Genomic DNA, 15,979 nt, shown 5'->3' on the forward strand with positions numbered 1-15,979 from the left:
GAACCATGCAGACCTCTCAGGTCGTCTGGGTCTGCTTTCTGAACCCAGAATCAGGGCTAAAAACCTGGAGAAGCAGTGTTCAATTTCTATGCACCTCATATCTGGAACAAACCCCCAGAAAACTGCAGCTATGCTGCAACTCTTATTTCTTAGGGGCGAAAACCTTTCTGTTTGCTGCTACCTTTCTTCTTCTTTTATCTTTCTTTTGCATTGCAATTGTAATCTTAACTTTTTGTTGTTAGTGTTGTTGTTTGTTGTTGCTGTATATTCCGTTTATTTTTGCTTTCTTGATGTAATGTCTTAACCACGTAATGTCTTAACCACCCCAGGCCAGCATCCATATTGTGGAGAAAGCTGTCACAGAAAATAGCAGATTGACAAGCTCACAACGTGTTGCATTTTCTGCAAAAGCTTTCCCCACTATAACAGAAAACTCTGGTCATCCATAATAGGTTTTAAGTGGTTATGATGAAATGTGTGTGATAAACGTGCCTTCATTTCTTTATACATTACAGACAAATGATCATTCTGTGAAATGTGGCAGCTTGTTACAGTAAGAGAGACCAGCGACTTCTGATAGATTAAGAGACAGTTGAACGCAGTCGATCAATGTATAGCAAATAGCAGTGTCAAGTGCATACTGTATAGGAGAGGAGAGGAGGGGAAATGAGGAGGAAAGACATGCATATTGTATATGTTTTATACAGTGCAAATTTGTTCCACCTTTGTCTGATACAATAACTAAATGCGGCCTCAGAGAAGAGCGGAGAAGATCAAGAGACAATCAGAGGCGCAATAAGTAAATAATCTTAATAAATAACATAACAGGTTCAATAGGATAAGGCTGACTGCAGTCCGCATAACTGTTACTTACAGGAAGGATAGTGGTGTCTGTCAGGGAAGCATCATGCTGCTGCTGCTGCACTCTGTGTCTGCACTCTCTCTCTCTCACTCACTGCTTCCCGCACATCTGTCTGTAAGACCCGAACCTCTGGCTGAGAGAGAGAGAGAGAGAGAGAGAGAGAGAGAGAGACTATCAGAGAAAGACACGAGTAAGACAGTAAGACTAGAGAGGGACAGAAAGAGAGACACAGAGAGAGAGGGAGATAGAGATCACAGCAAGATAAGTTGAGAGAAACAGAGAGACAGAAATAAAGTGAGTGAAACGGAAAGAGAAATATAGTAGAGTATGCGATGTAAAGAGAGAGAGAGATAAACACAAAAGAGAGAAATAAAGATAATATGACTTACTGTCTTTACAGTTCTCAGCTCTGACAGCATTAGAGACGCAAACTCTGTCCATTCTCTACGCATGTTCCTCCATTTCTCTTCCTCCCTCCCTCCCTCCCTCTCTCACTCACTCACTCACTCACTCACTCTCTTTCTTTCTTTCTTTCTCATCGTTTCCCTCTCATTCCCTCTCTCCTCCTCTTCTGGCATGTGCCCCACATTTTTCCTCCCTCAAGTTAGTGACTAATAACAATATGATGTTGTGTACTGCCCTCTCCTGGAGGAGAAAGGTTACTACGCCTCCAGTACTACAATGCAGAACCCATAGATTATGTATTAGTGTTAATACTGGTTTTGACTTGAGAAGTCAAGTCAAAGTTGTCTAGTTGGTTCAGAGTGATGTAAAAGCGTGATGTAAAAAAGTATTTTGAGCTTGATTAAAGTCAACTGAGCTAGCCTCTCGAATGTGGATAGGGAGACGATCATTTCAGAAGCGATGGGGCTTGTATGAGATCGGCTATATATATATTCTACATGTTTTTAATCGTTAAATTAATTGTGGATGCTGATACTAGTTAAACTTTGTATTTGTTATTAGGCAAATTAAAATATACATACAGAGTGATAAGAGTGATAACTCGTATTACTATTATTGAGGCTATTTTGGATAATTTGCTGATTTCTGCATGGCTCCCTTTCACCACAAATACAATATATTTCAGTTCCTTCCCTTCTGTGACTAGAGAAAGATCTCTAGAGAAAGATCTATCTTGATATTCACTTGCTCTCAGCCACTCAGTTTTAGACCCTGCTAACATGAACCTAGATCAGGTCATTTTAAATTGATGATCTTATAGTTAATCATAACATAAGCTAGTCTTTAAGCACTTAAATCCACTAGTCTTAGAGAGAACTGGCCTTGAGTTACAAATGTACTTTGACCGCTTTCTTTCATCTACAGCAGGGGTGCCCGCACTTTTTTGACTTGAGAGCTACTTTCAAAATGCCACCCGTTGGAGAAAACTCATTTCATGATTTCCGTCCGCTTGTATTCGCAACCTTATTCTTTCGGTCATGACCCACGCTTCATGACCATAGGTGAGAGTAGGAACGAAGATTGCTCAGTAGACAGAGAGCTTTGCCTTCTGGCTCAGCTCTCTTTTTGTCACAACAGTGTGGTACAGCAACTGCAATACCGCCCCTGCCGCTTCGATTCCCAGGCTGATCTCCTTCTCTGTCCTCCCCTCACTAAAGATACTTGAACTTCTTCACCTGGGTTAATGTATCATTCCCTACATGGACTGCACAATCCATCCAAGCTCGCTATGTGTAGTTATTGTTTGTGACAAGTTATGAGCTTGTAGAATGCTGGTGAATGTTCTCCCTAGAATAGGCATGCTGGAGTTCAAGTGGTTAACTCTAACATAGACATGAAGATAAATTGCATGGATACTTATTGATGCATATCTGCCAGACAGCGAGAGGGTGAAAGAGTGGATTGCAAATTGTAGAGTTGCACAAATAAGGTCGACCTGGGAATGTTCTCATCCTCTCAAATATCTTGCCCTTGAGCTTGAAGCTGAACCAGCTGTACTTTTTATTACGATATACAGGGCCTCCGAGGCACATATCACTAGGCCTATTTTTCCCAGAATTCTCAGAGCTGACTGCTCGCATTATTATCACAAAATGACAGAGGTTTCAACATTCACATTAACAGTGTTGACTCAGAAGAAGTCACAGCAATCTTATCATTTGGCCCCAAAGCAAAAAAGCTCTAACCGGTTAACCCTATATTTCATATAATGGTCCCCTGGTGGTCTATAGCCCCCTCCTATTTTCCCTCTACACTAAGGGCTCCATTTTCGTCACCACTAAACCCCTTATCCCTAAACTTCTTTGCCTTCTTTTTTTTACTATTTTGCAAAACATTTTTGAATAGTTAAAATGGCCAGTCTACAAGCTCACAACATGTCAATGTAGATTGGCTAGTTGAATTATTCAAAAATGTTTTTCAAAATAGTAAAAAAAAGGCAAAGAAGTTTAGGGATAAGGGGTTTAGCGGTCACGAAAATGGAGCCCTAAATATCCGATCTAGCTCACAGTGTGTTGAGACCTGCTCTGAGCTTGCAGATCTGCTATTTTTGGTCCAAGTGCTTAAAGGCTTGGCAATCTGATTCCATTGATCAAATCTGAAGTAATAAGCCAAGGTGTTATTTTTGAGTGGTGTAAACCACTCCAACAACTGGCTTTGTTAGTTTACGTGTCCACGTGTTTGTTCGTACTAAAAAATGAGCATGGTTGCTATGGTCACTCAGTTCACACAGGTGTGATTTCATTACATCAGACATTACGTCAGACCACAGCTGATCAGGCTATATAATACCTTACACCACTCAGTTCACACGGGTGTGATTTTTTACTTTCGTTTGAATTCTAAGGCCCACAAAGTGACCAAAACAGCATTGTTTACTTACACACACGTACACGCACGCACGCACGCACGCACGCACGCACGCACGCACGCACGCGCACACACACACACACACACACACACACACACACACACACACACACACACACACACACACACACACACACACACACACACACACACACACACACACACACACACACACACACACACACACACACACACACAGTCTCTCTCTCTCTGACTTACTGTACCTCAGTCTCCGGTATGAAGTGTGGTCCTGTCTGTGTGGAACACCTCACTGCAGCAGAGAGCAAGGAGCTCTCAAATCTCATAGGATGTCCACTGTATGTAAAGCCAAGTTTATATAACCCGTTGTATGACTACGTTTCAACCGGCTTTCACTGTTTCCGTCCGTCCTACTCTGCTTTCTCCTCCTTCTCTGTGCTGTCTGTGTAGGCTGCCTCTTTCTCCCTTTGCTTTCACCCCCCCCTCCCCCGTGTTGTGTGGTACCCATGGCAACCAAGCTCAAGTCTGTTGTCTAACTTGTCTTGTCTGTCCCGTTACGTATTAAACCACAGCCATCAAACTGTCTGTCCCGTTACGTATTAAACCACAGCCATCAAACATTCACTCACAGAGCACAGGGAGGCGTTATTTAAAAATAATCCCGGCATCTATATCCTCTGGGGAACTTCAGACAAAGACACGTGTACATACATGCGTCTGCAACATGTTGTGAGCTTGTAGATCTGCTATTTTGGCAAAGAGACTTTGTGTATAAGGAAAAAGTGGTCCAAGGACAGAGCCAACTCGGGTCCAGTTTACTGTGTCTAGTGGTTAATGTGTTTCTGTGTTAACATTCACTGTGTGTGTGTGTGTGTGTGTGTGTGTGTGTGTGTGTGTGTGTGTGTGTGTGTGTGTGTGTGTGTGTGTGTTCTTCTTGAGCTCCTGTCGTTGAGCTCCTGTCGTTCTAAAAGTAAAACACCTTTTATTCCACCAAATACACTTACACTGAAAACAATACCAAGAAAGAGACCAATTAAGCACTTAAGCCCTATACTGTAGGTAGGTCTACATACTTTTGATTGTACTGATGTAAAATAAATGCAAAATAAATAGCCAATCTACAAGCTTGCAGATCTGCTACAAGGAATGGCTGTTTTCTAAAATGCACACTGCACTATGCAGTACATCCTGCAGTTTACTGCACTTGTACCAACTTGTCCTGTTTTGATCCCTGATCATTTCTGTGGAATTCATCTTGAAGGGCTTTGCAAGCAAAGTTTTGGAAGTGTACAAATCAAATGCACAATTCCAGTTGTTATTCTTACTACTTAAACCTACAATGTCTCGCAAGTTTGTAGATCTGCTTGTCAATTGTGTGCCTATTTTCACTAAACTGCCAATTATGACATGCCATCATGTCCAGAATAGGGATGCTAGAGTTCATGTGGTTAAACCCGTCTGTCGCTCCATCACGCTCCGCCAGTAGGCCTACAGTAAAAAAAAATATGTTTTTGGGAAAGTATGCTTGTGTATAATCTATGGCTGATAGATATGAACCGTGGCCATACCTGTGGCCATGAATCTTGGCCATACCTGGTTTTCATTGTGCTTTGTGTTTTGGTAAATGAAAAACAGGAGAAATATATGGAAATATATGGCCATATTGTGACAGTCTCATGATAACCAGTGTGGTTGCCGTGACACGAGTCACACTTGCAAATGAACCAAGTTGGTACAACTCATGGATCTCCATATGTAGAGCTGACTATCATCACCTGGATCTCCATATATGAAGATCACGACACTGATCACTCATCAAACCCTGGATAGCCATACATCAGGGGTGGGCAACTTTGATGATGGCGAGGGCCACTATATTTCCACACTCACTCCAGAGGGGGCACATTGCATATTACTGTCGTAGCAAAAATAGCCGATCTACAAGCTCAAAACGTGTCGCGGCTTGTAGATCAGCTATTTTTGCTATATTTGAATTGAAATCCTGAAAAAAATGTAGTTATAACTTTATGAACTAAATCCAAACCCATTGGAAAAAAGCGGGACAAAAGCGGGTCATGTTTGCATGTTTGGATTTGTACTGAAATCAATAATATATCAGTATAATATCAGTATTCTGATATAACCTGAGGGCCACATTAAGTGAAGGTGGGGGCCGCATGTGGCCCCCGGGCCGCCAGTTGCCCATGTATGCCATACATGGTTTGACATACTAGATCTGCATGAAGCCGGCCAGCAACTCTACATCTGACCTCACTGACACCAGATTTTGATGTTTAACTCCTGCTTCTCAACTGTGCCGTATTAAGAAGCTCTGTTGTTTCAGCGTGGCTTCTCGCCCTCAGGGCGTCTTACTGGTAGTAGTAATAGTTAGTATTACTGTAGTATAGTAGCAAGCTAGCAGCATCAGTAGTGGTGGTAGTAGTAGTGAATAGGACTAGCAGTTGTAGTAGCAGCAGTATCTTGCAACCATGCGCAGCGGCGAAACAGTATACACACCAACAATGTAGGAAGTACAGTAAAAATGTTAATGTTTCTGGGAAAGTATGCTTGTGTATAATCTATGGCTGATAGATATCATCGGGGTCTGGTACGGGTCTCAACGCAGGCTTATAACTTATTCCAGTATAAACACCTTGATAAATGGAGCGTTCAGGACACGAATCCTGTTGCGTGTTCAGATCTCTCTAGGCAGCAAGTGCGATTATGGTTTGCACATACTTCACTAATCTGTGCACTCTCTTTTCACACGAGAGAACATTATATATTTACATTTTACATTTATTTTAGAAAGAGCATCAAGGCAGCATCAAGTACAGCTACCCCCCCCCCCCTCATTTTCTGCAGTGCAGGTTTAATGTTGTTGTTTTGTTTTTTTTGTTTTGTTTTTACTGTTTTGTTTTTACTGTCTTGTTTTCCCCCTGTTTGTTTATGGACCCATTGTGTCTGAAATAAAGTTTTCAATCAATGTCCTACCTATGTCATTAATCAGTTCGTTCAGAGCAGTGATTTGAAGTTCTTGCTCCAAATAACTGATTTATACCACATTTACACCACATATTAACATTATGAGTAGCCTAGTAATGCTAATATTTTCTAATTCCTTTTTTTTTTTTTTATTCCTTATATGTGGAGCATTTTGCTGTCGTTATTGTATCATATAAATGTAACATTATTGACTGGATGGATTGGGATAGAGAGAGACTGAGAGAGGACTGACTCTGATGTATTTGAAATGCTTTGGTGTTAATTAATATAAACTTTTCTCTTGAAACTATGTCATTCATTCATATTGTTTTTGTAGTCAGCGTAAGAAAGTCAGCGTACAAAAAAGAGGGAAAAAAACAGCACATCTAATTATGAGCTACGGTGACAGGCCAGCCAAGGCAACAGCCCAGCTGTAATGATCTTAAATCCCTTTATTTTAGATTGTTTACTAGTAATGGTACAACATAAACATTACAGAGACTTTAGTTGTCACTGTACAATAGGCTACTTTAAAACATGTTGCACACATGTGACATGCCTAAAATAGCTCTTATTTGCGCCCTCGTTGAAAACAATGTATTTCAAACTCCAGCTTGTCCCCCTGCACGAACAGCGCCCGAGCGCTCGGTTTCTGCCCTGACACGTCACTCGTCCCTCCCCTTGACTCCTTCCTTCTTCATAAGTTTCGATTCTTCAGTATTCACTAACCTTGCGTCACCACCAGGCTTTTCAATTCTTCAGTCTCGTATCGTTGCATTTTGAGAGGAATAATGGCGACAGGCGGGGTTCCTCTGCAGCAGTTGACTTGCTCCATCTGTTTGGATGTGTTCTCCAGCCCGGTCACTCTGCCCTGCGCACACTCCTTCTGCCGGGGCTGCATCCACACCTACTGGGAGAAAGGGGCCATCAGCTGTCCTCTCTGTTTGACACGTTTCCCTCACAGACCTGCTCTGTCTGTCAACCTCATCATGGAGGAGATGGCCAGCGGCCTGCGGTTACAAGACCAACCGCTGGTTCCAGATCCAAACCCGGACTCTCTGGTCCAGAGCGTTAGCGAGTCACCACCGCCGGACAGAACAATGGCAGCCGGACAGAACAAAGTCATGTGTTCTCGACATCACCAAGAGATGAGTCTTTTCTGCGTGGATGATAACTCGCTTTTGTGTGCTCAATGTGCTGATGACCATAAGACACACACAACTGTGCCAGCTGCTGAGCAGATACCACAAATAAAGGTAAGAAAAACAGATAATGTTCCCTCACCAACCTTAATCCGGTCGTTTTAGCCTTAACGGATCCCTCACCAACCTTAATCCGGTCGTTTTAGCTTTAACGGATCCCTCACCAACCTTAATCCAGTCGTTTTAACGGATCCCTCACCAACCTTAATCCGGTCGGACCAATGCTATGTCGAACCAAAATCTGCCTCCCGGACCCTCTTGTAAACATAAACAAGTGTAATGCTTTATGTTTATGGTGTCGTCCACTCACAGTTAACAGTTTTTGTATTGAGTTGTGCTTGAAATGTACTGTAATTCAGCAAACTGTTAATATATACATCAATCAATCAAACAAACAAACTATTGTGTATTTGGCTTGAACAAAATATGTTCTGGTTATATTTGACTGCCCACTTTTATATAGTCGTGCAAGCAGTTGCCTGCCTCGACTCGCCTGTGACCTGTCCATAAATGTAAGTTTCGTTTCTTCAGAATGGAAACGTTTGTGTTCACTTTAGTTTACTGTACTTTGATAGATAATGCTACGAAATGAGAAGACCAGGACAGCAAGCATCGCACGCAACATAAAGATGGACATTATTAAAACTCAGATGAACATGGAAACATTAAAGGTAATACTATTTTATCCTGTTTTTTTAATCCACATTACGCAACTTCTCTCTCTCCCTCTCTATCATACCCATCCTTTCTTTCTTTCTTTCTGTGTTTGTGTGTTTGTGTGTGTGAGTCTGTGTGTGTTGTTTGTTGCAGTGTGCAGTGCGCCCATCAACCAATAAATAAAAAAGTATAAATGAAACGCACGTGGGAAGGAAAATCACACCCGTTTGAAGTAAGTGGTGCAACTCCGTGTGGGTGTCCCTGGGGGGTCCCCGGAACTTCCAAACCCGCAGGAACGCGCCCAGGGTTCCGGCGAGCCGCCCCACGTCCGAAACAATTGAGAAATGACAAAGTTACCGTGTGGGCGTCCCCAGGGGGTCCCTCTACTGTACTGTACTGTACTGTACTGTACTGTACTGTACTGTACTGTACTGTACTGTACTGATACACCTGAAATCATCATATAAACAGTTAATATGTGTGTGTTAGGCTGCACAACAGTGACACTTGGTTTTGAAAACCAACCAAATGCTATTTTCGTGCTCAGACACAGCCAGCCAGGCACACACAAAGCTACTTAATGAAGTGGTTGCACCACTTAAAAACAAAACTATAGATGGCTTCACATTAACACTACTACTATATTGAGATGTTACCGCCATCCAGTGGCTGTAATGCATTATTGCATTGGATTTCATAATGAACTAGAAAAAGTGCCCTTCTGGGCACAGGTCTCCACCAGGAGGATATGACTGTGTGAGATGTTTGGCAAAATGTTTAGGATTAATATAAACATGTTTTTGAGGCATTTTGTTCCAAAAATGTGTTTTGCAAAAATCAACCTGTTGGTGGCGCTATAACAGGCCAATGTGAAAAGGGTGGGATATATTCCTCAGCCTAGTAAGAAAATGTGTGAAAGATTTCACGTAAATTGCATGCTGCGTTCATGATTTGAGGCTTTTGTTCAAAACGGGGCAAACTGTGAAAGCCAATTATAGCCAATTAGGATGGAATATGAAATATCGGACAGATCCGACTTGACCACATGACCATAGAGATACTGTGTAACGATTTGTGAGATTTGTGGACAGAATCCTGAGGAGTAATATAAAAAAATTTGTTTTACAAAAGTCGGCCTCCTGGTGGCGCTATAAAAGGCAGATGCGGAAAATGCAGGTCAAAGGTTTGTCCTTGGCCTCTAGGGAGTGTGCATGCAACGTATCACACAGATCGGTGCAGTTTTAGGTAGAAAATGTGAAAAGCTGCCTCATGGTGGCGCTATAACAGGCCGTTCTGGAAAATGTGGGGCAGAGGTTCATCGTTGGCATCCAGGGAGTGTGTGTGCAAAGTTTGGCATTGATCGGGCCAACGGTGCCGGAGATTAGCTGATAACGGACGGACGGAAGGACGGACGGACGGAAGGAAGGACGGACGGACGGAGTGCAAAACATACTCTCTCCCCATGCCTTCGGCCTGGTGGAGACAATAATGACCATTTTCTGTAATAACAAGGAAGTTATATTCTTCATATTGTTCAATCTAGAGTAGACTATGCTCGGTACTATCTATTCATTGTTATTTGTTAAGTATCTTGTAAAGCATGTGTTTGCATTAATTGTAGTATACAAATACATCATTATTTGCCTCTGGTCTCTTTCTCTGTTAGGAGTCAGTTACGCTTCAGAAAGAGGAGTTGGAGGTTGATTTGTCCAGACTCATATCTGCCATCACTGATGTGAAGAGACGACTGATGGCTTCCATGGAAGAAAAGGAGAAAAGGTTGCTGCAGAAAAGTCAGAGTGAGGTCACAAAGATGGAAGCCACCTGCAAGACCCTGGAGGATAAGGTCTCAAACATGGATGCCGACCTGAAAAGCATGGACCCCTACAGAGTGATGCAGGTGGGTTTCCACATAAGGAACAGCATAAAAAAATCACACCCGTGTGAAGTGAGGGGCGCTAATATATTAAAGTCTAACTCATGTTGATTAGGTGATGTAATAGTGATGTAAAACAAACGGTGCCAACACAAACATTAAACGCCATTAACAATAAAGAGAATATGACGTAAACGACATCATAATTTTCCCTTCATTGTCAATGTGTTTACAAAACAAACTTTGAACTAAAGACAAACATTAAACCTGTGTATAGGAGGGGCTAGCGCCCCTCAAAAACAACACCTAAAAGGTTATTTCACACATTACTTTGGTGTTTTTTTATTGCAGATCCAAGGCAGTTTCCCTGAGAGTTTGGTACTTTGCTCAAGTTTGATTGATTGATTTAATATTTTATTACCAGTTTGCAAATAGTACAGTGGTACGATTTTACCATGATGCTAAAAGGGTAACACAAAAGGTCCTAGTGGCTTGTTTCCATTGTGGTCCTGTGTATCCAATTCATTGAGATAAGTGTGTAAAAGCTGTTTTTGAGCTGGGTGGTCTACAATAGCACTCTCAGGCTCATTTGTAAAAACCCACAGACAGACTCAAAGCTGCGCTATGTAACTTTCCTTTTCTACCCCAGATTTGATTTGGTTTCCTGGTCAAGTGCTGACTTTTTATTAATAATAATGTATATTATTAACAAAAATAAAAATAAATAATCAATTTGTTTGATTAACTGTTGCACTCCTAAATCAGAAGGATAGCCATGAAGACAAACCTGTAAAGATTAATCACGCTGATGTGATAACTGGTCCTGGGTGCAGAGTCAAGTACACAGGCTTAGTAGAAAAAGGCACCATTAAACCAAGTTTGCTTATACACTCTTAGGTAGGCCTACTCGTACGTGTAGATGTGACAATACAACTGTTTTTTAAAGTCTATTCGTTTTTTTAATCTATAAATGCACCATGTCTCTGTGTGTACGTCTGTAATCCACGTGACTCGAGAACCGTTCGCCCCACCGACTTCAAATTCGACAACCACACAGGGAGTGCAGTGTAGTGCTCGGCCGTGAGTCAGTCGGACCCACGGTTGTCCAGAACCGCCACAAAAGGCCTCTGTCCAGGCTCTGGTCACACCTGATCACCCTTAGATCTCCATATATGGAGCTGGCCTGTTCTGACATCAAAATTATGTTCTGACATCATAGACTCCATATTTGGGCATGCCTGACAAAGAACTAAAGGGGACACAGACACAATAACTGGGTGGGGGGCATACATTTCCAACTTGCATCGTTCCAAGTAGGCCAGTGCCCAACGTGCACCGCTCTAGTATATACAATTGTAAAAATCTTGAATGAGCATAGACAGCGTAGACGTATGGCGTCACATGAACGTGTATTCACCTTTATCAGCTGAGCTTAAATTTGTACAAAAAAAACTTTTATAAAAGCAGATGAATGTCAATAAAATAGAAATGTGATGTGGATCTTTCAGGCTTATAATTCACTGCCAAGACGTTCAAGTCATGCATCAGCAATCCAGTCCTCTGATGGTGTGACCTTTGACCCTGAGGAGAAGCTAACAGAGTCCAGAGACATCAGAGAACAACTAATGACTGCTGTCACAAGCATATGGAAGGGTAAGAAGCATCATCATCACTGATATAGTTTAGTACCGATAGCATTTTAACACCCCGAATTTAGGACCATTAAATCAGAGCGCCCAGCGATTTGCAGCAACGGAGCACATTTCAAGGTGCACCAGGCGCCATCTTGGATGTAGCTGAAGTAGCTAGATGTAGCCAAAACACCCCTGAGGTGATCGACAACAACGGGAGGTATGATTAATTCTAACGTGACTAGCGACGGGACCGCGATGGGCCGTCAAAAACATAATCTTTGGTTAGAGTTGCATGGATTGATAGAGATCAAGAGTTATTCACGTTTTAAGATTTTCGGTCTCATCCACTAAAATAGGGGGGAACATTTTGGATGACGTCCCAACCGGAAATGACATCGAATGTTGCCCAACAGGCGCTCCCAGCCTGTGGAGCGGTGCGCTCGGTTATGATATCAATAAAGTTCCGTCCTGTGATTAATCTCCGTCCTGAGCGTCGAGCGTTACTATTTGATAGGACGGAGACCTCCGTTTATGCCGCTCAGGGTGTTAATATTCTGTCTCTCTCCACACACCTCAACCAGACAAGGACCTCTTCCTTTTGGATTAAAGACCTACGTAAATAAAATAATCAAACACTTTCCAGAAGACTTCCTTACAGGTGTCCTCAGGTTCCTTGAGAATTTGGACACACATTAAAGCCACGTGACTTTCAGACATGAATACCGTTACATGCCACCACATTTCCTGAACGTCTAGTAAGTCTGAACAGGGCTGTAAATTGTGGTGTGGTTTAATTGTAGCTTCCCACATGTACAACAAGTAGTAGGCTACATTTTACAGCAACGTCTGATGCTCTTATATTAGATTAGATTAGACTAGATACACTTTATTAATCCCCAAAGGGAAATGAAGATGTTAGAGGAGAATGATGTGAAATAATATACAAAACAATACGAAAACTACAAAAAACGGTACACCAAACACCATCTCAACATTCCTTCCTAACCACACAACCATGAGCAGCCTGACACAGAACCACATGCATTAGAGTTTTAACAGTCTGTAACAGTTTTTGAACCAATCCACAATGGGACAACCAGTAGCTACAGTACATGACTTCTAAATACAAAGGTGGGAGATCATATACATTGTACAGTACAGTACAGTACAGTACAGTACAGTACAGTACAGTACAGTACAGTACAGTACAGTCAGTACAGTACAGTACTGTTGACACAAAGGAAGACTGCGTTTTCATCTGAGGTAGAGTGAGCCTCTGGCTGAAAGTTCTCACCCTCTGGCCTCTTCTGCCACCTGTCATAGAGTGGATGGGAGAGGTTATCCAGGATGAGTTGAGTTTGTCCCTCATCCTCTTCTCTGCAACTACCTTCAGCCCATCCATCTCTAGGCCAACAACAGAGCTGGTCTTTTTATGATCTCATTAAGCTTATGCAGCTCCCAGGCCTTGATGACAAAGAGGAAGATATATTCCTCTTATATACTGTAAATGGTTTGGAGCAGGTTTAAAGCTGAGATCAGTGCAACAGGTCACACTGCTACTGATCACAGCCAGATACTCAAAGCCAGACACCACTCGATACAGTATATTCCTCTGATTCCATTCTGTCTGTTACTCTGTTCCTAGACCAAGGCCCCATCGCTGCACAGCCCCTGGACATTGATTTGACATCATTGAATCCTCCATTGAGTAAGCTGATTAAATGTAAGTACATCTTTGAAATGAATTGAGTTATTCATCAACAAAACACATTCAAGTAAAAGTTTCAATAATATTCTGTTCTGTAAAACAAAACAAATAGCTAATAAGGACACATTTTTTTTGTACACATTTTCTGAATGTTATTCCACAGATTCAGAGTCTCTCACCTTTGATCTGACAACTGCGGCCAGTTTCATTTGGGTGTCTCCTGATGGAACTGTGGCTCGGAATACAAGCCCAGAAGACCAGCCACATGAACCACACCCAGAAAGGTTGGAAGACAATCGGGTTAGGGCCACACAATCCTTCACAGGAGGAAGGCATTTCTGGCAAGTTACGTTTTCCCATGACACAGCATATTTTGGGATACTAAGTAACCAAACGAGTAGGGGGGTTCGGATTTACCCCTATAAGCTGGATTCTAATTACAGTTCATTTGAAGTCTGGTCTTCAGAAAGGAAAGTTGTACACGGAGACATAAAACTACCTCATTCAATGGTCAAGAACGTGTTATTTTGTGTGTATTTAGATTATGACAGTGGAATCCTGGGTCTGTATTATAGGAAAGATATTACAGATGATCTACATACCCTGCATACCTTCACCACAAGTTTCAATAAAGAGGTTATTTTCCCAATATTTCAAGTGGCTAAAAACACAGTACGTTTTACATAGCGGTGTTTGGACCTCGGCTGCCAATTAGATGAGTCCAGCGGCTGTTTAATACTATGTAATGTAATGAAGTGAGGGTGAGGAGCATGATGGTTCTACTGAAATCAGTCATATGTCACAGAAATGGTGCATGCATACCTGTATATACGGTGTGTGTGCAAATTACGGGATTCGGAAGGCGGGATAAGGCAGGTTAATTTCGAATGAAAACCAGGCTTTGCACGGGTACTGCGGAAAGCCTAGGGACGCAAAGTCACATTTAATGGAGTAGTTCACCCAAGAAATTACTTAATTTCTATCGTTTACCAACCCGGTGATGATGAGAGTTTTAGTTTGTAAAATGTTCCTGAACGGTGAATCCAGAATCCCAAAATGAAGGAATTAAGGGCAGATGTTTGATAGCGTTTGGTTGCTAATTCGCATCGGATTTATTCCATTCAAGTTTTTTTTCTTTTTTGATTCAGCATTGCTCCTTTAATTCTCATTTATACGTTATATGGTGAGTGGTCTTGAAATATTGCCAGGATTTGTAAAAGTGATGGACACTTAAGTCTCATCAGACATGTTAGAATATAATCAAAGTCTGCTCAGTGGGTTTTGCTGTGTGCCTTATAATTCTTGCATAGTATGAGCTTGGTTGAAGTTGAGTAATGGGAAGTGAAAAGTCTCCACTGAAGTATTTGGAGGAGGTGTTCATTGGACACCATCTTTGAAGGGATTGCTCCCTTTTTCTTTTTCTCCACCTCCCTTTGAGGGGAAAGAGGAGCCATTGATGTTAAGCTCTTAGATAAACTGGCTAAAAACTAATGGACTGGAAAAAATGCAATCCCAATAGTCTTCTCTTCTTCACTGCTAGATGGCACTGTATATGTACATTACACTGTATGCCTTTTATTTGTGATGCCTTTGACAGATGTTTGTAGAAGTCGTTCAGTTATCGTTATATCATTTTGTAATTAACCTCTTAAGCCCTACAGAATATATACACTTTGTCGCACAACAATTTTCAATTGTGAAAATGGCTGATCTACAAACTCACAACACAGCATTGTGAGGCTGTTTTTGAACATTTGTAAAGGATAATTTCACATGTTTCAAGTGATTAAAGGATAGGTAGCTTTGCCGGCATTTAATGTCAATGCTGGCAATGGCGGTGAATGCCAGCCCAGGTGAAATGTATACATTGTTCTTGGTAGGCTGGAATCAATTTTACAGTATGGCTCTAGTCTAGATGCAGAACATAGAATGTTATGTCAGATGTTCACATACAGAACCGTGTTAAATACTACTTTAAGTTACAAACAGCATATAATGTGTTATATGGGCTAGTTCTTTATTTTTTTTACTTTATACGATAAAGCGTCCAGTACAGGAGTTATGTACAATTTGTCAATTTGCAGGTATTTAGAACAAAATTATAGACTCAAGTAGAAATACATGTTTGGTTATGGTGACATACATTTTGTGCGTTGTACATTTCAAATACATTGGCAGTTATAAATAAAATGTATATCAATTAACATGTTTGAGTACTGAGTTATTTCACCGAGCTGGTTCAGT

The 15,979-nt window shown here is 41.6% G+C and overlaps 2 protein-coding genes across 2 annotated transcripts in view; one reads left to right on the forward strand and one right to left on the reverse strand.

Moving 5' to 3' along the window:
* LOC306935775 (exosomal polycystin-1-interacting protein-like) overlaps positions 1-1,323 on the reverse strand; it is a 7,947-nt gene extending 6,624 nt beyond the window's left edge. The window contains exons 1-2 of the mRNA XM_079518974.1: positions 1,252-1,323; positions 875-995 (exon numbers count right to left, since the gene is read on the reverse strand). The gene's annotated coding sequence lies outside the window, so the exon portion shown is untranslated. The remainder of the gene's footprint in view (positions 1-874; positions 996-1,251) is intronic.
* Positions 1,324-7,449: 6,126 nt separating this feature from the next.
* LOC306934859 (E3 ubiquitin-protein ligase TRIM7-like) lies at positions 7,450-15,436 on the forward strand (the record flags this gene model as incomplete). Its single annotated transcript, XM_079517668.1, has 6 exons — positions 7,450-7,914; positions 8,436-8,531; positions 10,184-10,417; positions 11,902-12,046; positions 13,673-13,750; positions 13,899-15,436. The coding sequence occupies 6 exons, from the start codon at positions 7,450-7,452 to the stop codon at positions 14,420-14,422; spliced, it is 1,542 nt and encodes a 513-aa protein (XP_079373794.1). The 3' UTR covers positions 14,423-15,436.
* Between the last annotated feature and the right edge of the window lie 543 nt (positions 15,437-15,979).

The sequence above is a fragment of the Electrona antarctica genome (assembly GCF_951216825.1).
Source record: "Electrona antarctica genome assembly, chromosome: 13".
In the NCBI taxonomy this organism is placed as follows: Eukaryota; Metazoa; Chordata; class Actinopteri; order Myctophiformes; family Myctophidae; genus Electrona; species Electrona antarctica.